At 42.4% G+C, this 24,214-nt stretch overlaps 1 protein-coding gene across 2 annotated transcripts in view; it reads right to left on the bottom strand.

The window, feature by feature from the left end:
• Positions 1 to 6,817: 6,817 nt before the first annotated feature.
• Positions 6,818 to 24,214, bottom strand: part of LOC119646123 (pancreatic triacylglycerol lipase-like) — a 69,357-nt gene continuing 51,960 nt past the window's right edge. Inside the window, exons 2-8 of one of the 2 annotated variants that reach the window (XM_038046470.1) lie at positions 21,150 to 21,306; positions 13,649 to 14,010; positions 8,240 to 8,753; positions 7,972 to 8,181; positions 7,558 to 7,766; positions 7,357 to 7,481; positions 6,818 to 7,290 (exon numbers count right to left, since the gene is read on the bottom strand). In XM_038046470.1, coding sequence (XP_037902398.1) covers positions 7,185 to 7,290; positions 7,357 to 7,481; positions 7,558 to 7,766; positions 7,972 to 8,181; positions 8,240 to 8,753; positions 13,649 to 14,010; positions 21,150 to 21,291 — 1,668 coding nt within the window. In that variant the 5' untranslated portion in view covers positions 21,292 to 21,306 and the 3' untranslated portion in view covers positions 6,818 to 7,184. The remainder of the gene's footprint in view (positions 7,291 to 7,356; positions 7,482 to 7,557; positions 7,767 to 7,971; positions 8,182 to 8,239; positions 8,754 to 13,648; positions 14,011 to 21,149; positions 21,307 to 24,214) is intronic. The other variant, XM_038046471.1, reaches the window with a different exon arrangement.

The raw sequence follows: 24,214 nt of genomic DNA, 5'->3' as shown, positions 1-24,214 counted from the left end.
TGCCGCTAACACCGCTTTGAACTTCAAGAATTCATGTTGCGAGCAACGTACGCAGTACTTTGGCGAATGCGATAGATCATTCCCCTCTGTCACGAACTATTTGCCCGAATTCATTCAATAGTGCGCAACATGCGGCAAAATTTAATTTAATTTAATTTTGCACATTATAGAATGCATTATTTGATCAAATTAATCCCGAAAAAGGCAAATGAAATCCCGCTCCTGTCGCGAAGCCGCGGACGCTACAAATCGTACTATCTCCATATCATGAAGTTCCATTGACCGACTTTCGCGCTCGTCTGCCTATTGTTCAACTTCCTATTGTCTAGATTGAAGAGGGTGGGGGGAGCCCGTATGCAGGGTTTTATCCAAGCAATTCTTAGAGAGGGGATTCAGCGCTAGCTCGATAGACCATTTGGTCTTTGGTTCTTCCAACATTTACGCATTCCCAGGTTGCGTCCACGACCACTAACGGCACCTGATTTCTGAAATTGGTGGCTCATCAACCAATCCCTCACTACAAAGCTCGTCGAAAGCAACAAAGCCACAAAACATACTAGTCGTGAATGGACGGTATCTGTCAAGAGGTACAATACAAAAAGACTTCGCAGTAAACCTTTCTAAAAATCGAAATCTTTCAGTTCCAAACTTTATTTCGAGAAACCGCCTGCAAAATTTAATGTCCAATATTGAGTTTAATTCAAGAGTGTCAAACGTAATGACATCCTTATCCAAAGCATATCCAAGCAGTCATCCCTAAATCCGCTGAAATGACCTTATGATATATATCTCCATGAAGGACATAGTATGAGGTGAAGCCTGTCAGAACTTATATTTGGACAAGCTTTAATAAATGAATATTAACCCCTAATCCACAAAAATGTCAAACAATGATTTTCAGAATTCCTAGCCTCTAAAATGAGAGTAGCTCCGTTAAAAGCAAATCATTTACATAAGCTTCACCATTACCTCCAGCCTGTCTAACAGCGCTCAGATCAACAAAGAGTTAAGCCGTATTAATCCCTGGAAAGGTTACGCTTCAAAAAAAAAAGACAAATCCCGCCACAATATCGGCATAATCAAAAATGACAATGATACGAAGTATATATTGAATATAATCATATATCAAGCCTTCCTGGGAAGGTGTCATTTACATTCATCTCCTTAGTTCCTTCGCTGGAACCAATTCCCAAAAATCCCATGCTATAGTCAAACCCTGGTGTTTAATGTGAGCAGCTGCCATGTAGTCATAACCTCACGGTCCTCTTCGGACACGGATTGATTTGGGGTTACTGCCTCATCTGCATTCTATCCACCTCTGGGCGCCAGAAGGTCCTCCACGCTGGTCGCTGTTCGTTTGTTCCAGCATCTGAATATAACGACCAGCTTCCCAACTCTAATCGAGTTCGATTTTGCTTTATGCAGATCCAATTTGGGGAATTTTCTCATTTTAGCATCATCAACGGCGTAAGAACCGGTATCTGGTCTAGGCCTGCCTTAGTAAGGAACTCCAGACATCCCGCTTTCGCGCTGAAGTTCACCAATTTGATATCCATTAAAGCTTCGGAGGAATTCATCGCCGTAGCTGCTATTGGCTGTGATATTCGGTCCTATATAGGAAAAATTATCAACGGGCTCAAAGTTGAAGTCTCCTATCTTCTCATTTGACCAACACAGATATTTCCACCATGTACTTCATCGCCGTTTGCTTGATTTGGATGAATGTAGGCCGTAGCCGTAGCATATGTCGGTAGCTGGGTGCACTTAAAGAGGATGGGGCCCATCGTATTAACATCAACATCTCGGATGACTTTTTCTAGGGCCATGCATGATATATGATCTCCTAGTCTTAGACCATTGTTGATGTTAAATGCTCTCAAGAGTGATCCAGCTGCTTCTATCTCGCCTTGCACATTGATCAAGGTCAGCCTAGCCAGTCTTATCAATTTGGTCGGGAACCGAATTCTCTCATGGTCGTGTACAGTTTTACCTTGGTTATGCTCTCACAGGCAGTCAATGAATGGTCTTGATATTGGTGAAAAGATGGTGAAAGTGATGATCATACTCCAACAGTTTTGTTGTGAGGTAGTGGAGAATGTCTTATGAATGTGATACCTGTCGGAGGCTGGGGTATGGTCCGAATCCAAAGCATAGCACTCTGATCAAACGTCAGACCTTGTACTCAGTGATTACAACCTCCAGGCTAGCTAGGACGTGCAGAGGCGCGATGAATACTCTAAGCCATACGCACGCGACACCGCGTTGCCAATTTTAAGGCATTGATTCGCTGCCTATAGCTTGAGTAAAAATTGGTGTAGTTGGTCGCCTCTATATTCAACCAGTTTGGGTGTAATTCCATCGGTTCCTTCCTTGCTCGTTGGTAGAAGCATTTATCCGTCATCTTCAGTTGACGGGAACTCCAACTTGCCTATATTTTGGTTATTGAGCAGTTCATCAACGTACTCACCCATTGCTTCAATATGTTCATATGGTCGGAAATCAGATCTCCCTCTTTGTTTCACAAGGATGAGCATCTAGCTGTTTTAAGCTTCAGCTAGCTGACATGTTGGTAAAACTTTCGCCCCTGGTACGGTTCCTCCCTGTACTTTTCTAGTTCACAGATTTGGTTCCCCGCGCTCATGATAAGTTTCTGCACGTGCCCGTGTTGTTTGAGAATGCAGTATTACTCGCTATGCAGCATTCGGTCGTTCCGTTCCTAGCTTACATTCATCGACGAACAATCCGTTCCGACTTTACTTCTGGCTGGGGCCAAGTATGTTTGTGGTCGTATCAATAATAACGCTCTTCAGGTGGTTATGAAGATGATTTATTGATGCTTCACCTCCAGGACATCTGTTAACTGCGGTTATTGCGGCATCCATTTTCCTCTTATAGGTGTTACAGAGGTCTTTGCTGTGAATGGTTTCAGTACTCACTCACACCTGATTGTCAGAGGAAATTATAGGCGGTGTTGTAATCCGAGCCCGGGGCACCATGCCAACGAGATAGTGATCCGAGTCTATATTGGCCACCCTAATATGTTCTGACATACATCAAGGCTGAGAGGTGGTGGTGTTCAATCAACACGTGGTCAATTTAATTGAAAGTGGTCCCGTCTGGAGAGACCCATGTATGTTTGTGGTCCGCTTTCCGCGCAAACCAAGTATTTCCAAGTTTTATGGTCCATCGTGGGTACCATTCCACGTTTCGCCCTGGGACCTATGAGTATACTATCCTTTGACCGCCTGATGAGAAATTACGCTCGCAAATGCTTGGAAACGATGATGGACATGACGGTCAGTATTAAACAACACGTGCAACATAGAATCCACAGGGAGTTTGGTTGTGGCGAGGATGATACTGATCATAGGAGGGCTACAGTGTACTTGGAGGTTGCAATTATCAAGGTGTTGAATCCGATCTTGCCCTATGCAAGATTTAGAGAAAGGAATTTAAAATCTCATTTAATGTGCATAAACAGAGTGCCGTCTATAGAAGGAAGGAAAGATTATTTTGTTCTGCCTTCAGTACCATCGTCACGAGAATGATGCCAATCGACATCTTGGCAGATGGGATGGCAAGCATATAAAAAGTCCATCTATTCTTTTACGCAACCGGAGAACGCCGAGGTTTATATATAAATAGCAGGATCATGGGGAACGCTCGAAAAAAAGTCAGTAAGCGCACGGGCTGATCCCTACTATCAAGAAGTCGAGAGAGTGCAATTACACCAATAATACTCTCACATGAGGATGGACGATCCCATAGCCTACACAATGACGAAATCTATGAGCGATACCATGACCGCCCGGTTGTGGATAAAATTCGGCTCAATAGGTTACGGTGGGCGGGTCACTTAATCCGTATGGATGAGAATGATCCAACCCGGAAAGTCTATAAGGGCAATATCTATGGTAGAAAAAGAAGATGAGGCAGACCCTAACTAAGATGGAGCGATGGTGTAGGTCAGGACGCCAGACAGCTTTTAGGGATATCGAAGTGGTGGACCTCGGCGCAAAACCGGGATGTCTGGAGTTCCTTATTAAGGCAGGCCTAGACCGGATACCGGTTGTTGGGCCGTTGATGATGATGATACTCTCACTCAATTTCCCACCAGGCATGGTGTATCGCCAGTACGACACTTTAGTCGATAGAGTCTCGGAGGACCAAGAGTTTCACTGTGTGAGATTCATGGACGAGAGGGGAAACCTAGAGGAAATTTTATTTGAGGGGTTGATACCGGTAATCTATTGCAGAGAATGCTGGCATGCCAGAAACATAAATTCCGAAAGTCGGAGGTGAAAAAAATAGCGCTGTTACGAGCACCGCGTATAAAAGAGAGGAGACCAAGCTAGAGTAAGGTAACTCCGCCTCTTGATGTTATACCTTGTGGTTTTTCCACGAAGCAGGGGAGAAAAAAGATTGCGGGAGGCGTTAGTGGATAAAAATCCCACAAAACAATTGAAGATTATTTTGCAGTTGGATCATCGACACGATTTTACGGTGCACTCAAGAGAAGCTTATATGTAATTTGGGTTGGAGTGGAGTTTACGTTTGGGTGAAAGGTGTCTTGCAAAATTGTCTGTCGAAAGATCAGCCAGGCAGACAAAAAGCCGACACTGATTTCATAACCGGCTTTTATTGCGATACGCGCAACATGTAATCAAATTGAATTCAAAGGGGATTTGAGTGTCACGCAGCACATCTCCTACTGCTTGTCACACAATATCACTGCGAATCTAAAGGGTAACGACAAATAATCTTTCCTTCAGGTGCTCGAAAATAATTTTTGCAATTTTCTTTTGATCAAGATTTCAAGAAAACTCGGTTAGTGTATCTAGAATACACGCAATAACGCCAGATCGAAATGGCCAATGAGAAAGTCATACAAATTTTAAGACCGCAGCACGAAGACACCTTCTCAATATTCTCAACGTCCGACAAAAAATACCTTTTCTTCGGTCTCGCAACATTCGTCTTCCTCCGGTCAAACATTTTTGTTGTAATTTGTATCGTAAAAATGCACAATTCCTAGTTTACGCAACTCTCTTCCTCCCGGAAAAAGAGGTTTAAGCGATCTCCGCCGCCTCTCGTGGCCGACTCCCAATTTTTCAAAGGCGGAAACGGCAGGTTACACTTTAAGAAAGGGCAACAACCTCATTACTTAATAAACCATATAATGAAATGCACTACTTCAGCACGCTAAATCTCGTTACGGAGGCAAAGCTGAAAGCCCACCAATTTTCTGACTACCGGCCCTTCCCAAGCAAATGTAAAGAATATTTGGAAGCAAATGGACTGCCGACTCTTCTACGGCTTTCGGGCCCTCACGTTACAGGCGGCGTTGTCAAGGAGGTGTACAAACCATAATACCCTCATCCGAAGGTCGGAGGGACTAACAACCGTTCGTTAAATTGAAACTTTCATTTTCAGTTCGCGGTGCGCCTAAATAAAAAGAGAAGCATTTCAAAGTGGTGTGACTAACGGTGCGGGAATGGCAACTCCAATACCCTGTAAGGTCCGAAAAAAAAAAACCAGTCAGAATTGCTAGTCCTGACCAGGTGCATTCGGACACGAACCGAACCAAAGTGAAAAGGCTCATGAGAAAATGCCATATAGTGGTGAAGCGTATGCGGTCGGCAACGGTCCTCAAGAAGAACATCAGGAAAGGCGTTAAAAACAGGCTGATGGAACGGGAGGAACTACTGGACCACATCGCCTTCTACGGGTGAATGTGGAAAGCAGGGGAAGACGCGCCCAACACAAAAACAGACGCACTTTCCGCTGAAAACACTCAAGCGCCAAGGCAAGACATTTGCGGAAGTCCTCACTGAAATCCGCTACAGGATGATACTCGAAAGTAATGGTGTCGGAGTTCTCGTCGAACTAGGAGGCGATAAAGCGTGAATGCACAAAGGTAATTAATGCCCGGATAGGTATCCATTCTGTGAAGACTCGAGGACAAAAACTCGCTGTAATGGAAGCCCTCGAGCAATATGTGAGGAAACTCCTTAGCAGCGGGAAAATCAAAATTGGATGGGTAGTATGCAGGTTATGAATGCGGATAACCCACACCAAGTGCTAGAGGTGTCTGGACTATGGACATACATCAGCAACTTGTAAGGGACCTAACAGGAGGACAGCATGCGGCAGATGCGGTCAGGTAGGTGACCAAGCAAGGACCTGCAATGAAAGCGAAAATTGAGTTCTCTGAAAGGATCATAACGTCTCTGGTGAACGCGTTGCACACGCTGCAGGTTCGGGGCGGTGTATAATCCTTAGATCCGAACTAGAAATGGCTAGGACGCGACTAGTATGATCCGGCAATTCATAAATTGTTGGCTACCCTAGAAACACATGCCGCAGGATAGTAGCGGAGGAGTGTAGGTTTCTAGCGGAGACCTGGGTCGAGCTGATACATATATTGATGAACTTGCAATGATGGTCCGTGGGCGTTGCGGACGCACTATGTCCCATTGTACAGCTGTTTCATTTTTTAGGGCACATATTTTGAACCCTCACTCTCCTATGTTTCACCTAATATTAAAAATAAGATCAATTTAGGAAAGTACTAATCGAGCCCCTCTCATTTGATACCTCACATGAACATATTCTGTGGAAAAAAATACACCAAGTATACAGACCATATGTTCTCACCAAATTTCGTGAAAATCGGTTCAGCCATTTCGGAGTAAATTTCTTGTGACAGACAGACAGACTTTGAATCCATTTTAATAAAGTTTTGTTTCACATAAAATCTTGAAAACAGACAGACACAAGTCCTGATTGTGCACTACCTGATAGTGAAACGACTGCATAAAAAATAGAGAGTATTTTATTTAAGCATATGATGTCAAAATATACAGACATTTATCACAAAATTCCTTCAATTTGAAAACTGCTCGATAATGCATGAAAGTAAAACTTATTTTTGAAATAAATCTTAATCCTAAATTGTTTGAAGCAATAGACAAATGTGAAGGACAAATGAATTATTTTAGGGGAATATCTGAAGGAAACAATATATAAGTGAGCTTGTAATGAATGTGGACGAAACATTCCAATATGAAGTGTTTCCACTAGAAAACTAGATAATACTTAAATTGTACTTAAAACTTAGATAAAAGTAGTCGTTTTTAAAATTAGAAGTCTCTTATGTAGACAGCAATCACCTTCAGTTCGTACTATCTTTTGCAGTTGTCGTAGAAGACGGACGACCCGCGGTTGGAGATATCGGCGTACTCTCGCTTCGGCGAGCATAGTCTGTTGGATGTATTAGCATTTCTCTTCCTGCGGGTTGTAAGGGAAAGATGGGGCGTTACCAAGTCAAATTTGAAGATTCTCAATAAAACTCACTCTCGGGATGGCATCTGCATCATTTCCACTGTAACCGATCTTACGTACAAATGATCGTTGCACCAGAACAGGCAGAGAGTCCGAGGCTCCAGAACATTCATGTCATGGGACCAATTCAACTCCACCTATAAATGTTGAAAAATAGAAATGAATAATATAAATTTCTAGTCCTTGCAAAATGTATAGAAATATGGATCCAACTTTTCTGATTTTATCCCCCAAATCGTGTGGATTAGTGACGACCACTTGATATTTAGTTCCATGCTCCAGACGTGTTGTACCCCGGGGTGTCAGGTCAATTCCTCGAAGGGCCCCTCGCTCGGAGTAAATTGCAGCCGTTAAAAATCCTTGAACCCATGTCTCAGCTGAACGTGGTCTTGCCAATTCCACTGTGAAGCGGTAATGTCGCTCTGAAAAAAATTGGAAGATTTTCCCATGAAGAAGGAATAATTAATTCTTATCCAAAGATAGCGTTTGATTGTTCCTGTGAGGATAGTACATAATCTTGAAAGAAAGATGTAGAAAAACAAAAACAAAAGTGAACGAATAGAAGCAGATGGTTAGTCAGTCCATGCGATTGCGGCTGTAACTAAAAGCATGACCAGGGTTACTCACGACAGAAGGGATACTCCTTCCCAGTAGCCAGGAAATATTTTCCAGGTTGCGGGGCCATTATCCTTGTTTCGGGCAATATTTCATTCTCTGATGAATTAAGCTGGAGCATAATCGGCATTGTTGCATGATACCCCATTTGAGCACAATTGCCTGCGGTACATTTGAAGCAGCGACCAGCTAAGAAGTGCTGATACGACGGGCAACGATGAGCTGGAAAGGAAGCCAATAGCCAAAAAATATTTATAACACGTGATAATTTGAAATTTACCTATATAAGGACACTTCCCGTTGATACTATCAATAAAAAGTTTTATAGCTCTCACATGATTGCAAGCCAATAAAACTCTGGAAGCTTCTTCAATGCCGTCCTTGATGAGAGTCAGAGGAATCAAAGTGCCACCTTCTTGGGATAGAGCACAACCGGGTTGTTCTTTTCCGTTGTTTGGATAGAAGTCGATATGCCCGCATGGTTGAGACATTCCGTAGCCTGGCATTTCGAGCAGAAAGAAACTCCTTCCATCTGTATGAATTACATCTACAAATTCGGCATCAGAGGGATCGAGACGAACGGTAGGACCCATTCCTTGGAAGTATGGTTCGGCAGGATCTAGTCCAGTAATTCTTCCTATGCCTTGTATTTGTTGACCCACATAGCCTGCAGTGTGCGCTCCAAGTGAGTGGCCGATAAGATGAATGTCCTGGGGTTGTACATTGAATTTCGTTTGCAGTGTTCGTATCAAGTGAGCCATTTCGAGTGCCACCAGACGAGTGTTTGCTGTAGCCTGGAAATAAAATGTCGATATTAAGTGAAATGTATAATTTTCTATGGGTTTTATTTATTTATTTTATTGAGGAAGATTTGAGACTAAAAGAAGTTCACCCTACGGGTGCGAAAATGGAAATTTTATTATCGCGGTGGTTCTAAGTGGCCACCATTAACGATTGCTAACAAAGTTCACATAACAGAAACTATTTTTTTCTGAAAGCAATTAGTGTCCTATCGTAGTACTATCTACTCTAAACAATGCTTACACTTCCTCAGGGGTCGTTAGCGATCTTTAATGGGTCGCTTACGATACGGGGAGTGACGTCCCAGGAGTAAGTAGTTTTGACCTCTTAGCTAGCAATACACCTGCCTCCTAGGTAGTAGCCTTGAGAAATCCTCACGGTGAAGAGCGAACCGCGAATGACCGATACACGTCGGGGCATACTGGGATTCCCCGGAGCCGTCGACAGCATCCTGCCGATGTCGATGGGGTGATGTGAGCCTAGTTCTGCCAAAGTGGTACTTGTGACTAGTCAGCCCCCGGGATCAACTAAGCGTAGGTCAGGTCTCAGGGAACAGGGGTAGAGGCTTTGTCCCCGAGGGTACATCTGTTCCTAACCATTGCGGCCCGCTCCCTTGCATGCGATGCGCTGGCGAATTTCTAACGAAGAATAATCATAATAACGCAAAAATAAAACAATGAAATATCAGTGAAGGAGGAAGAGCTGACTGCGTTTAAGCGCAACACAAAAATGCGTCGCTCACCGCAGCACCCAACGAAAGAGGCAGCGAGGGCTGAAATATCCGATGTGACACCGGGACGCCTAAATAAAGAGGAAGTCTTGCAAAGTGGCGCTACTGACGTTGCAGGGCGGCAATTCCAATATCTCGTAGTGTCTCTTTTCCGAAAAAAACCAGTTAGAATCGCTAGTCCTGGGGAGGTGGATTCGGAGACAAACCGATCCGAAGAGGATAAAAGCCCAGCTACGCCGCCAGAGAACCGTCTGCCCAAAGACTACAAACCAAAAACCTGTAAAAGAGCGAAAAAGGAATAGACCGTCGGTTCTGCTCATTAAGCCGAGGGAAGGCAAGACATTTGCGGTAGTCCTTAGTGAAGCTCGCTAAAGGATGAAACCCGAAGACAATGGAGCAGAAGAGCGGAAAACGAAGGGTGGCGGAGTTTGTAGAACTAGACTTAAAGACGACTAGCAAGAGTACTTTCTGCGAAACGGTCAAAGGGTTACTGAGGGAGAACGTTCTCGTCTCTAGTCTAGAGCCTGAGTGCTTTCTAAAATTCCGAGATATTGGCTACCTCATAGAAAAAGTCGAAATGGAGGAGGCCATAAAGTTTGAATGTCCAAGATGGGTATCGCTTCTGTGAATGCTAGAGGCCAAAAACTCGCTGTCATGGAAGTTCCCGAACAATATGCGAGGAAACTCCTTAGGAGCGGGAAAATCAAAATTAGATGGGTAAATTAACATGCACCGAAGTGCAACGGTTACTGTTGCTAGCACAGTTCGCTGCAGATATCAGTGTTAACCAGCGAGCAATATCGGAACAGGGACCCGGCTTCATGGTATCTCGACTTATCGGGTAGCGCTGCCGTTGTCCGACTTCGTGTTCTTAACTAAGGTCGAGGGAATGGGTTAGTCTCAATTCAGTGTTTAGAGATAACATTTTTTAGCGTTTACTCGAAGTGGAATGAGACGATGAAAGACTTCGGCTTGATGTTCTGGATCACGCCGTTTCGGGAACGGAGGGGCGAATCCTGGTAGGCAGTGACTTTAATGCTAGGGTTCTACAATGGGGAGAAACGAGGGAAACCGATCGTGGAAATGGCAGCGAGAACCACACTCGTAATTTTAAATATCGGGTCCATGTCAACATTTCGCTCAGGCTGCGAAGAAAACATCCCTGACATCACTTTTGCATTGGAATCTTCGGTACCATCGGTGGACGAGTGGTGAGTGCTAGAAGATTTCTCGGCAAGTGACCATCAGTACATCACATTCGAAGTTGTGAAACCGGCGCTCCTCCTGCGTGTGAAATACCGCGAAGGTGAACATCGGGAAGTTCGCCGAAGCTCTTGCCGCAGGCAGAGCCGCCCTGGAGGGCGCTTCGGGGGCGGTAGCGTTGCAGCTGACACTGTTGTAAACTCAGTGATGAGTTTCCTTGCCCCAGAGGGTGCAGCCCTGACAAGCTTTCTATATACTGGTGGACAGCAGGACTCCGCAGTGCAATCAATAAAAGCAAAGCTCCCCGCTGGCAGAACCTAGTCAACGAGATAAATGAGGACTCGTATGGACTTGGCTATAAACTTGTCACTCGTAAAATCAGGGCTATGCGGAAAACCTGCATACTAAGTACCGACCTCTGCCAAAAAAGCAAATTCGGTCAAAAAAATCAAGGCATCTGTGATTTAGGACAATAAGGCTCAGAGTTAGACAGACCATCAACACAATGAGATAAAATGAGCGGTATGCTGATAAAGGGAGCCTTTGAACTATCCCCTGGATTCCACTGCCCTGATGACTCCAGTTTACCATCTATTCACTCTACAGATGGGTGCAAAAGGTTTTCATCGCACCAGGAAGTAAAGGGGGATGTGGAAAAGTAAGCGAAGAAACTTTCAATTTTGTGTAACACAAAATCTTATTCATATTGGTTAATTATCTGTCTGTCTGCTTGGCACACGCACTTTTTTCGAAAATGTTTACTCCTATTGATGTGCAATTTGATGAGAAGGTGGGAACTGTGAATATGCATGTGAGTAACATCGTTCTATTTAGAGCTTAAGGGGGTCCACCATACATGCAGTAGGAGGTATACATTTTTTTCACCGGATATAATCATGTGGGGTATCAAATGAAAGGTCTCGATTAGTACTTTCCAAAGCTAGCTAGTATGTAGTTGACAGAGTGATATCGGCTGAAACTCCTGAATGAAGGCAGAACTGCCATCGCGTTCACCCTATGTGAAGGGAGATGGGACCCACCGCACAAACAATAGTAGGCTCACTGATTGATTCTAGAAACCAGCGGACATGGCGGGTGCGTTGGCCTACCGAAATAAGCTATCACCTTACACTATAATACGGCGTCTCCCAAGGTATTGCATGTGATAAGAATATACATATTTTGTATATGCGGATGGTCTGAAGGAACCAGAAAAGATTTTATTCAATTGTGTGAGATCTAAGCAATTACGAGACCGCTGTTTGTAGAGGATCCTTTCGCAGGTGTTGAGGATGGTCAAAATGACTGTCAGAGCTAACTATCACCAACTACAAAGGGAAATCTAATAAAAAATATGGCACCTGAAGAAGAATGAGGGCACGGAGTGGCGAATTTGTCATGGATTTCCCTCTCTGGATGGTGTCTCCGGGTTCACGAGTATTCAACTTTTCGTAGGCATTCTATTCCGAAATTTTATTCTTGCGTTTTTTTTAACGTTCGTTGTACATGTACTCGAATTCGAATTGGAACATAATTTCGAGATCTAATAAAAAAAGGACTATAATAATTTCAGTTTAACATTATGAGAGTTCCGGCCCTACTAACTCTAGGAAGATGACCAGAATCAAGTCCGCCATACACTTTACGTAGGACTGGGATACCCTTTGACCGCCTGGGATTTATCTTTGCTCGACCATCAATATAATGACTTAGGAAGATGCATTATTCGACTCTTGTCAACTTTTACTGTGGCAGAATATTGCTATTTGAAGCTATTGTGCCACTCATGTTTGTCCAGAGACACGCTAAACTTCTAAGATCCGCGAAGCCTAGTCTTTTAATATCTATATTTTCGGAGGGAGGTCTATCAATTAAAAACTGGTGATATGTATCTTGATAAATATTGGGGAAATCCTAGTGGCTTGCGATTTCTATTTCGCGTATATGCGAGGTCTGACATGATGAGGTTAGGACTACGATACGTTGGCTGAATTGAGTGTTACTGGAAAATTGACGAGAGTGGCTCGGGAGCAGCTCTTCTGCTATTGAATATAATGTATAATTCGGCACTTTGCTTGGGATAGAGTGAATGATGTTGTTGAAGACCTGGCTGAAAAGTGTCGGCCTAACTTTAAGGATAGGGAGGCAGAAGCTGCTGTGACTGTGCATCATGAGAAGAGAAACACTGAGTCGAAGCCCATGGAAGGAATTATGTAACCAGCTCAAGTTTTAAGGAAAACGTTTACAGTCTGCTTACGAAACTGCGATAAACATAACGGCGGGGTTGAAAGGAGGTTGTCAATTATTCGAAACCCAGGACAACACGAAAACTGTGTGTTGCTTTAATGGTGCATGGTTTAGTGCTATATTGTATGTGTCACACGTACGGACGGAGGCCAAAGAAAGTAAACTGAGTTTACCGATCGGTAGTTGTGAGCATCTTCAATGTCTTTAGAACAACATTGTATGCGACTGTTCCCTCCATTATATCACAGGTCGCAGCTACAGTCGATAAACTGGAGGAGCCAAAATATTTACTAATCCTTTCCCCGATATTTAAGGAGGAGAGAGGAAGCTTTCCGAAGCGGTGTCGGGGACTTAATAGAGCCAAAAGAGAACTAACTTGCAGATACCTCTCCAATAGTAAAAGTGCAGGACGCAAAAGGGAGGCAAGCAAATAGAAACTTGTATTAGAACAGCCTAACGACAAATTTACTCCACGAAGTAACAATTATGCGACGGGATTACTGGGATAGGACTTAAAACATCTTAGGTATTTTTTAATTGGTGAATATTTTACACGCAGCTGCGGTCGTGTTGCTAATCAACACACAATTGACAAAGCATATTAAATTGAAATTCGTACCGAAAAGAGCTCGAAGTTTGGATATAACCAATGAATCAAACAAGATTAAAGATCGCAAGAATTATCTTAGAAAAACAATAACTACTCACCTGAGTGTAGAGCGGTAGTGATCCACCAGCCCAGTCCACCACAATGACATTGAGTTTTCCGCGTGCAATCAATTCATCTCGCATCTCCGAAACCCAGTTTGATAATGGCGTATCGATGAAACCGTGAATGATGAACTTCGTTTCCCATTCTGGATTGAAGTTGGACTTGGCGATGCTATCCCCTTCATCAGCTACCAGCAGTTGCCCGTCTGTGGGATTTTCTTCGGTATACAATATGAACCGGGTATTGATAACACTACGAGGCAATGGGAATACGTTGAAGGGTCTGTATATCAGGTGGTACCACTCGCGGGTTATATTTAGGCAACCAATTTCTCCATAGCATCTTGTCTCGTTTTCAACTGGAAAAGCAATTAAAAATGTTTATTAGTGATATTTTAGCAATTCTGGTTGCATTAGAAAATAATAACTAAACATGGAACCAAAGGAAGTTTCAAACGGAATCGAATGAAATAGGAGGAAAAAAAGCTGAAGAAAGGGTAATGCAGTTCGAGTGCTCGGGAAAATCTTCAGTCACCTTAGCCTCGCGGTTGTGGAGAAGTTTCGATAGCGTTCCCGGTGGGGTGAATAACGCCCACTGGGAACGGCACAACGGCAGAATATTGCCAAGTGTGTTGGAAACGTATGCATATTGAAAACATTATTGTTAACTTATGTCTGGCTTCAGCAAATGTCTCCCGCTGCCTCAGACAAAAGACAGACCAATGTCTGTGCTGGTGTCCGGCAAATGTTTGTGTCTGCTTCAGACATCAGACAGATATATATCTGCGCCAGGCAGTTCTCTGCGTCAGGCACTTGTCTGCGTCAGTTTCAAACGGTTTTGGATTTTTATTTTTAGTTATTGAACTTTGATTAAACGCTCTAAATTCAGGTTTTGTTAATAGATCGAAGCTATATGACTGAGCGCAGAAGGCTGTGATTCAAATATGTTAGCTAGCTTGATGGTTAAGCTTTTTTTCCTGAACAAGAGGACTATACACAGGAGATGAAACTGCCTAGGGAAGCCTTGTAGTTTTTCGGGACAAAAGATATAACGTCCGGTGAGCGGAGTTTTTCAGTCAGGATGGTAGTTTTGTTCTGCCCACCATCATTGGTATCTTTGTGATGTTGTTAGAGCATCTGACACTCCGTTCCTAGCATGGGTATAATATATAATTCATGTGTCTTAAGACTGACATATCCCAACTTTCACTGGGCTAGTCTTAAAATCCCAATAAATAACCGATGTCGTGATAAATCACTAGTGCTTATCCTGAAAATGTTAAATGAGAACAACCGAGTTGGTCATGCATGCAGCTAGATATCGTGGTAAGCTGGATGCACGACTAAGCGAGGAAGCCCTGACGGATTTCATCCTCTACTTGATACTTTCTAAGGTTTAGTGTAAACGATTAGAATCGAGTCGATGTTTGTCTGTCACACCCGATTTATTCGTAAACAGCTAGACCAATTGTCATGAAAATTGGTAAGAGCGTGTGATCTGTTGTGCCCTTCACATACAGCAAGTGGCGCCATTTTGTCTTAAGTTTAAGGGGGCTCCCCATCCATGTGAATGGAGGATGCAGCATTTTTTTCATAAAGTGTGGCCATGTGGGGTATCAAATGAAAGGGCTCAGTTTGTACTTTTTGAAACTGGTTCTTTATTTGATTGAATTCTGAATTCTGAATTTGCTTTGAATTCTCAAATAGACTGTAATCAGAGGAACCAAAATGCTGTGAGCCTTCCCTTTGAAAAATATATATACTCCCACTTAAGATACGTATGTTTTTCAGAGTTTCTAACTGGAGATCTCGTTGCTGTCCTAGTTTCAATGGAAATCGGGAGAAGAATTCAAGAGGCAGTCGTGGTATCAGGATTCTTTCGAGTAGACGACATCCGGACCCGATCCGAATCAGTGGTTATACTGGCGAAGTTCTGCGAGAGGAAGGCACTATTGCCTCTTTTCGGCGAAGATGCCAACGCCTACAATGAGAACTGGGGAAGCAACGACATCAATCGAAGAAGTGACTATATTCTTGATTTCATCCTTAGCAATAAGCTAGAAATATTTTCATATACATATGTAAGGAAAACGCCAATATTCGTGGCCTGCACCAGGCAAGAGGTAGTAGGCATAACTCTAGGGAATACTAGGCTTGGTTGAAAATTGGAGGATGCCGAATCACAGAATAATCACATTCGATATTGAGGGCAACTCAGAAATAGAATAAGCAATCCCAGAAGAACAAACTGGGACTCTTGCAGAAGGCACTTGAATGATTACATGGCTCATCTGTAAGTGGGCCGAGAATGGGAAGGACAAGGCACATTCTCAGAACTTATTCCCCGGGATCCTACTCCACAGCCGGAGATAACAGCATTCTTCGTGATATCCCAACAATGAACCGATGGTAAAAAAGATGAATTGGGAACTAGCAAAATAGGTGTGATCCAAAGCTACAGTATAATGGGCAATGGGAACTTTTAAACCATTGAAATCACCCAGAGCAGATGCATTTACCCAGTACTACTTCAGACTTCTCTAGAAATCATCTTACGATTTCTTCTAAGGGTGGGGGCAATATAGGCGGCATAGTCTTGGGATATAAATCAAGAGCAGGGAGGGGGGCAAAACTGGTTTCTATTCCGAAAACAGGTAAAAAGGATCCCTTTCAGACAGCTATCTTAAAATTTATGTTGTAATGTGTAATCCTTTACACCCATTTCTGCACGCTTACCGGATAAGATGCTTAACCGAAACTGACTTGTTATAAACACTACTGAATTTTGTCCACAGGGTGGGGTATTATCACCGTTAATGTAGGGTACGGCAGGTGAAGAACTGGGGGAGCTAATAACAGTGGAATACAGGTCCTGGGTTACGCTGATGATACTGTTTTAATTTGCAGGGGCGACTATGAGGATACCCTATGTGGCAGAATCAAAACTTGACTAAGAATCACTAGTAACTGGTGCAGGAAGGCCGGGTTGCGCATAAATCCAGCCAAGACCAATATAGTAGTGTGCTGGGTATATGCATAGTACTGTCAAACATCCGAAAAATTGTTTAAAACTTACCAAGAAAAGCCTGCGGATCATAGTAGGAATGCTAATTAGTCATTGCAGGCTAAATTAATACCTGGGGAAGGTAGGGATATCACTGGGCACAACTGTAAATTCTGTGAGGAGAGTGACGAAACCTTCACGCATGTCCTGGAACAGTGTTCGGCACTCGTGCAAAGTAGTTGAGGCATCTGGGAGAATACTTGGCACCAAATTGCAAATGAAAACACTTGGATTTAGCGAATATATTAAAGTTCTTGTCGAATCTATGCTTAAACGAGATACTACAGTTATTAGGTATACTACAATCAGTAAAAGGGCACAATATTTTCTTTAGGACGAAGTGCGATTTCTCTTGACAATGTTTTAAAAGGAGTAGTCTTGCTGAGGCTGAGTAAGCTTTTTCGACATATAACTCCATCCCCTTTTTTACCTTTTATACCAGTACTACGCCTGTGCCATGTTGACTTAGGAAAATAATTAGGAAAGTTAGGACCGGAGTCGAATGGAGACTCTTTTGCAACACCTGGAAAGCCGAAATAGCTACCTATGATCAGCGAAATTGAGTCTTCATTTTAAGTATATCAGTGGCCGAGTAAAAGTTAGTGAATCCAGGTTGCCGTTCCTGTAATAAATCCCTAAATCGAGCAAACCTTTTATGTATCGTAACATTGTTTAAAAATTTAAAGAAAAGGTATTTGCTTGTTGATGGTTCTGTTTGCCAGGCAGAGACAAACTTATCCGACACTGCCTCAGCTTTGTGATGCGCAGCATTATATCTACCCATTTATATCTATTCAAAAACCCTACATCGCTATGAATAATGTTAACCGAAAATAGTTGGTTTTAACCTTGGCTAGTCTGAGCTCAGACTATAACTATCTTTGTTTAAGGACCACTCTATCCTGAGCTCGCCATGTGCTGTGTAGTCTTTTATCGCAACACCCATTTCAAGGCTTCCCACATTGTTTGCATTTGTTTATTTTGCTATCCGCAAAAAGTTTAAGTGCAGCTCTAAACCCAACAGGTCTCTTAGTCATTATCACGTATATGAAACATTCTCTGATACTAGTATTCGATAAAGTTTTTCCTCGTTGCGTGGAAGATCTTCACATTCGTTTCCATGGGAGGTTGCATTGGTCTATAGTTTTTCGCTTAAGAGGTTTTTCCAGGTGCTACCTTTAACACTAGACTTCAAGGCTCCATCTCGATATCTTTTTTTCCGAAATATGAGACCAAGGACTTCAAATTTTTCGTTTGGAACCAATTCTTAGTGTCGGTCGTCAATTTTCTTATAATGCTCATCAATGTGCTTCGTCGACCTTAGAATTTTCAAGAACGTCTTCCACGAATAATTTTGCAATGAGTGCCGGGGCATAGCTACAGGTGCTTTTTTCAGGACTCTACTTTTCCGAGGTGTCTTCCTGAAAATCAAGAAGTATAACTTTGTGTGGTCAAAGCGTAATATAGGTCCCAGGGCGAAACGTGCATTGGTATCCACGATGGAGCATAAAACCTGGAAAACTCCTGCAGAACCAATATCAACAGCTCTACTACCAAACCCTATCTCCACCTCCACGTGGTGACCACCGAGAGCTTTTTCTTATCGAAAAGCTGCAGAGGGAGCAGGATGAGGGGAGTCTTCTGCGCGTAAAAACGGGACAAATTGTACCAACTGGCCCTCCAGGTTGGGGGTTGGGTAGGGTTGATAACCCTACAAGGATAACAACTTGTTACGAAACCACAACAGGAGCCTGGTACTGGACGGATAATACAACGACAAAGGAATAACGATTTGCGCATTTTCTTATGAAACGTGCGCTCCCTGTACAGAGATGAAACTGCTGAGCAGCTAGCCGATACCCTGTTCCAATGTTGGGCTGATGTAACAGCGTTACAGGAGATGTGTTGGACAGGGACCGGTTTTCTGGAGAAGAGTCACTACACCATATATTATAGCGGCCATCTAGTAAACCATGTGTTCGGAGTAGGTTTCTTAGTCAACCAAAAAATGAAACCCACTGCTATCGGCTTTGAAAACATAAGCGAAAGGCTATGCACTCTGCGTTTGCGAGGAAAATTTAGAAATATAAGCTTCATTAACGTTCACACCCCTACAGAGGAGACTGCAGAGTCGGAGAAGGATAACTTCTACGAGGCAGTGGAACGAACCCTCGAAGCCTGTCCCAGATATGATATCAAAATCATACTTGGGGATTTTAACAGCCAAGTAGGGACGGAGCCCATATTTAGGCGATACGTTGGCTCCCAAAGCTTACACCAAAATACAAATGGTAACGGACTGCGGATCATCCAATTAGCAGTATCGCACGAAATGATTGTTAGAAGTATCTGGTTTGCGCGGAAAGCGGTCCACAAACATACGTGGGCCTCTCCAGACGGGACCACTTTCAACCAAATTGACCACGTGTTGATCGAACGCCGCCATCTCTCAGCCTTGATGAATGTCAGAACATATAGGGGGGCCAATATAGACTCGGATCACTATCTCGTTGGCACGGTGCTGCGAGCTCAAAATAACAACACCACCCAGAATCCCCTCTGACAATCAGGTGAGAGTTAACACAGAATCTATCTATAACACAGCCCTCCGCAACGCCTATAAGGGCGCAATGGTTGCCGCAATAACTGCAGTCAACGGAGATCCTGGAGATGAAGCATCAACAAATTATGTTCACAATCACCTGATGAACGTTATCCTAAATACGGCCACAAACATACTCGGCGCCAGCCGCGTATGGAGAGTGGGAACGGCTGGTTTGACGATGGAGACTTATCATGAACTCCGGCGAGCAGAGAAGCGACTTCACAGACGGAAAAAAGAAGCCTAAGAGAACCAACAGGTTTGTGAACTCGAAAAGTATAGAGAGCAACCGCACCAGGCGCGCAAGTTTTACCAACAAGTCAGCAGGATGAAGCCTTATACACCTCGATGTTCATCCTGCCGAGACAGAGAGGGAAATCTGATTCCCGACAGAAGGGGCATATTGACCAATTACACCAAGTGGTTCACCAACTTTTGCTCAAGGCGTGGGACAGTGAATCAATGCCTGCGAACTCTTGGCCGCGTTCGAAAGAAGAATCTTCCGAAGAATTTTTGGCCCCCTACATGAGGATGGACGATTCGGTAACCTACATAACTACGAAATCTATGAGCGATACCATGACCGTCAGGTTGTGGATAACATCCGGCTCAATAGGTTACGGTGGGCGGGTCACTTAATCCGTGTGGATGAGGATGATTCAGCCCGGAAAGTCTATAAGAACAATATTTATGGTAGAAAAAGAAGACGAGGCAGACCCTGCCTGAGATGGAGCGATGGCGTGGGTCAGGACGCCAGACTGCTTTTAGGAATATCGAATTGGTGGACCTCGGCGCAAAACCGGGATGTCTGGAGTTCCTTATTAAAGCAGGTCTAGACCGGATACCGATTTTTGCGCTGTTGATGGTGAGAGATGATGAGTCTTTTAAAAGCTAATTTAGCCATAATTAGAATAGTATTATGGATTTAGATTAGTATAAATATAGGTAATAAACCCACTGATGAGCAAACTTGTTAGCACTGATGAAGGGAACAAGTGGTTCCCGGAATATCGCTATTTGCAAAATAAAAATCAACACTAGCGAATAGGAAAAACAAGTTTTTTATTATTTCAAAGGGCGAAAATAACTACTAATAGGGTAATAGTGAGTCCCATTAACAGCAAAACTAAGAGTGGACAAGTCTCGAAAACTCCATCTAGAAATTTTAGTCGATTCAGTGTCTGCCTCTCGATCTCCTTGTTCCGGATTCAGTTTCCACTATGTCATGGATGTTTGTGTGCCTTTTATGTTTGCTTCGTTGTTGCAGGCTTATTACTATTATTACTAAGTGTAATGATAGTTAAACTAAAGCATCGCCTCACTAAAAATGGAGTGGGGGAAAAACAATGAAACTGTGTGGATGACAATGTAATGAGTGATTAGAAGACGTATACCAAGTTTATCCTTTTACCCAGTGAAATTATCTAGAAATGCCATTATTGTCATTGGGATGATTCTTGGAAATTTACGCCACTGAGGAAGAGGACAACTGGTCCTTGAAATACCGGTATATGAGGAATAAAAAACTCACTATTCGGCATTAAAAAATAAAATTTGTTTTTTTTCATTATAGTAAAAAGTATTTGTGATATAAAAGTATTCATAGTTTGAGTCACATACTCATATGGCTCATGTGGCTCGAATAATATAACCTGATGCAAATCCCAATATCCACCAGTTGCTTTGTAAAATCGCTTTAGGTTATTATTAACGTCATTTATTCAACAAGAACCTGACAGATATTGCAAATATTTGGGTCAATTAATGCATGAGCACATAAAATGCATGTTAATCTATAAATTAAAGTTATATCTTATTGGGTAGATACTTACAAGGCAACCAAGGCAGGTTAACGTCAATTGGAATTTTATCTGCTCTTGCCCAACTCAAGGCAACATCGAGTGGTCCAGCCTCGCTCAGGCTCACGATGATGAGAAAATACAAAATTTGCAAGAAACTGGTGACGGCGTTCATCCTCGTTTTCTTACACTGCAACGATAAAAAAAAATAAAAGAATGCATTGGGTCAATTCGAGTGCATTGTGAAGAAATTTTTATTGTTTAATTATTTCGTGATGGCTCGGTCAACTGCGATGGGAAAGATAAAACAATCTTTTTAATGCGGGTCATGATAGATTGCACAATCATAAAGCGGTAGATAATGGTCGAATTGCATAATAAATGCTAATTTAGTTTGCTTTAGCTGAGCTGCCTGCACTTTACTAATTGCTCGTAGCTGATTGAAATTTGAATGCAATTTGCAGGTTAGCACTCGTTTTACGTGATCAAAATCGCTCAGTGGATAGACCGCAAAAACCACAAGGCTCCCGTTCTACTGAGACAATTAGTGATTTCTTTCTTAGCTCCAAGATTTGGTTTGGAATTGCAGATATTACATTTATTGGTTAGAAATTAGTAACAAGCTAACAAGTTGGGAAATCACATTGGGTTTGGGGGTACCAAGCTGATTCCGCACTTACAAAATATTGTATATGGCTGCCAGTCTACGTGAAACATGGCGGGTTAACCAACGATGGTTTTGAAAATATGTTTCAATTATTCTCAGAATTTTCCATGAAGTTTACACTATTCCTCAACGGTACTGGCCATGTAGTTGATCTTGTTCGGATATTGAGCTCCCCCATTAGTCAAGAGCCAAAACTTAAATTGCTGTTGAAACTGTGAACCCTGTTGTGTTCAACCTTCAACTTAAGGGGGTCATCCCGTGTGTCGGGTTGGAGAAATCGATTTTTTTTTTTTTGCATGAATTGTATCTATATATAGTGGAGAATATGTGGGCAAAGGGATTTTCCGATATTCCGAGTCCTTCAGAAATTACAGGGTTAAACAGGTAAGGAGTTTGCAGCCGCGGCTAGAGTACTCGATGAGAAAAAGCATCGAATCTTTTTTTACCTGTTAGTTTTTTACCTGAGCCTTATAAATTTGAACACAGGTATAAATATAAAAAGATGAAAAACCAATCAATTGTCTAAACTTATTTGCTGTTTCGAATAAAAAGGATAATCCAGTCTAGAGTGAGCACTGAAAGGCGTGCAAGTTATACTCAGTTATATTTTGTTGTAAGTGTTGTGTTGTTTGTGTGTTCAGTGATTTTTTTAAATGGATCGTACGAAGGGAGATCGCTTTAACATTCAACGTCATGCTCGCACTAAAAAACGAGTATTTCATGGGAATCGATACTTTTCAGAGAAGAAAAAGGACTTCGCATCAACATCAGCAAAGAAACTTTTAGCAAGTATGAACATGGATGTTCCAATTGCGACAAGTTTTGTATATTGTATATTGGATTTTGCTGGAGTTTTCTCCGGTCTTTCTGCAAATTTCTGCAAATAATAAAATATACGTAGTAGTAAAAAAGGAATGCGTAGCACATGTCGAGAAAAGAATGGGAACGCGGCTTAGAAATGCAAAGAAGAATCACAAAGGCATTGGTGGAAAAGGGGCTGGAAAACTTACTGATGAGGTTATTAACGACCTCACTACATTTTTTGGGGTAGCTATTCGTCGACTCGCAAATTCGATAGCAAGAAATTTGGTCAACTTTCTTCCATAAATGTTCTACAGACGAAAATCCTCAGCATCAAAATTGTCCAGCAGGCGAGGACAGTTGGTGCAAATGGCGCAAAGCGGAAGCTTAAGGAGAACTGGATAGTTTCCACCACGAGAAGGCACCTTTGACTGAAGAAGTTCAAACAGTCATCGAACCAATCTACGAAGATTTGTCACGAGATGATCTGTTGAACAGATGTTTAGGAGCAGAGACCCAGAATAACAATGAGTCGTTCAATGCATTGATCTGAGCTTTCGCTCCTAAACACCTTCATTCTGGGGCCAAGGTCGTAGAAATAGCCACTTTTCTGGCTGTAATTATTTTCAATGAAGGATTTAATGGCATTCTCAAAATCCTAGTGACAATCGGATGTCAAGTTGGTCACATATGTCAGGTTTATACCGACCACAGTAATGAAGCGCGAATTTGGCGGTCCGAACGACGATCGACTGACCTCGCTAAAAGAGCCACAATTGACACCAAAGAGCAACAACCGGCCTTACAAGACTTTTTTGAAGAAACGGAGGGTGCTCTCTATGGATCAGGTATAGCAGATTAATGGTGAGCTAAAATCTTACTGTTGATAATCAGATTTAAATTTTCAATTGCGTTTTTCTCGAAACTGCATCTTGAAAATCGGCTGCCACCATAGCTCAAAATCTATCCAACCAAATTCTTTGAAATTTTCACGGATTCTTTAGTACATATTTCTACGGTCCGCAAACTAGGATAATTGCAATCGGACTGGTAGTTTTTTTTTTTATTCATAAAAGAAGCCGTAAAAAAACACCAAAATTCAAAAAATTAAGTTTAAAAGCCCACCAAAAATTTACCTTTTAATATTTTCTAATTATCCTAGTTTGCGGACCGTGGAATATTGTCCACATTAAAATGCCGTTTAGTTTTTTTTCCTCAGATGAACACAGCGCCCTCCAGCGTGGCAGCAGAAAAACACCTTTTTTTGGAGATGGGTGCATAAATTAACACGTATTCCAGAAATTAGCTACGAAATCAAGCTGAAAGATTTATCACAAATACTACAGATATCAATAAACATATGACGAAAAAATCACGTTTCTATCTTTATCCAGTCCTTCAAAATAATTTTTCAAAAAAAGGCAAGAAAAACGGCCTTCACACGGGATGACCCCCTTAAGGGTGCAAGATTCCCCATTCAAGTAAAAGAATGGTGGAAAATTGTTTTTACCGAATATATGGGGTATCGAATGAAAGCTTTTCGCAGTAGACATTAATTATGAGATTGGTTGCAAAGGGAAGGAGTGCGGGAGTACGAAAAGGGTCAATTACTTTGACGACCCATTCTCAC

Source organism: Hermetia illucens, chromosome 1 (genome assembly GCF_905115235.1).
Source record: "Hermetia illucens chromosome 1, iHerIll2.2.curated.20191125, whole genome shotgun sequence".
In the NCBI taxonomy this organism is placed as follows: Eukaryota; Metazoa; Arthropoda; class Insecta; order Diptera; family Stratiomyidae; genus Hermetia; species Hermetia illucens.
Note: the sequence above shows the minus strand (reverse complement) of the source record. Positions and strands in the feature narration are given on the sequence as shown.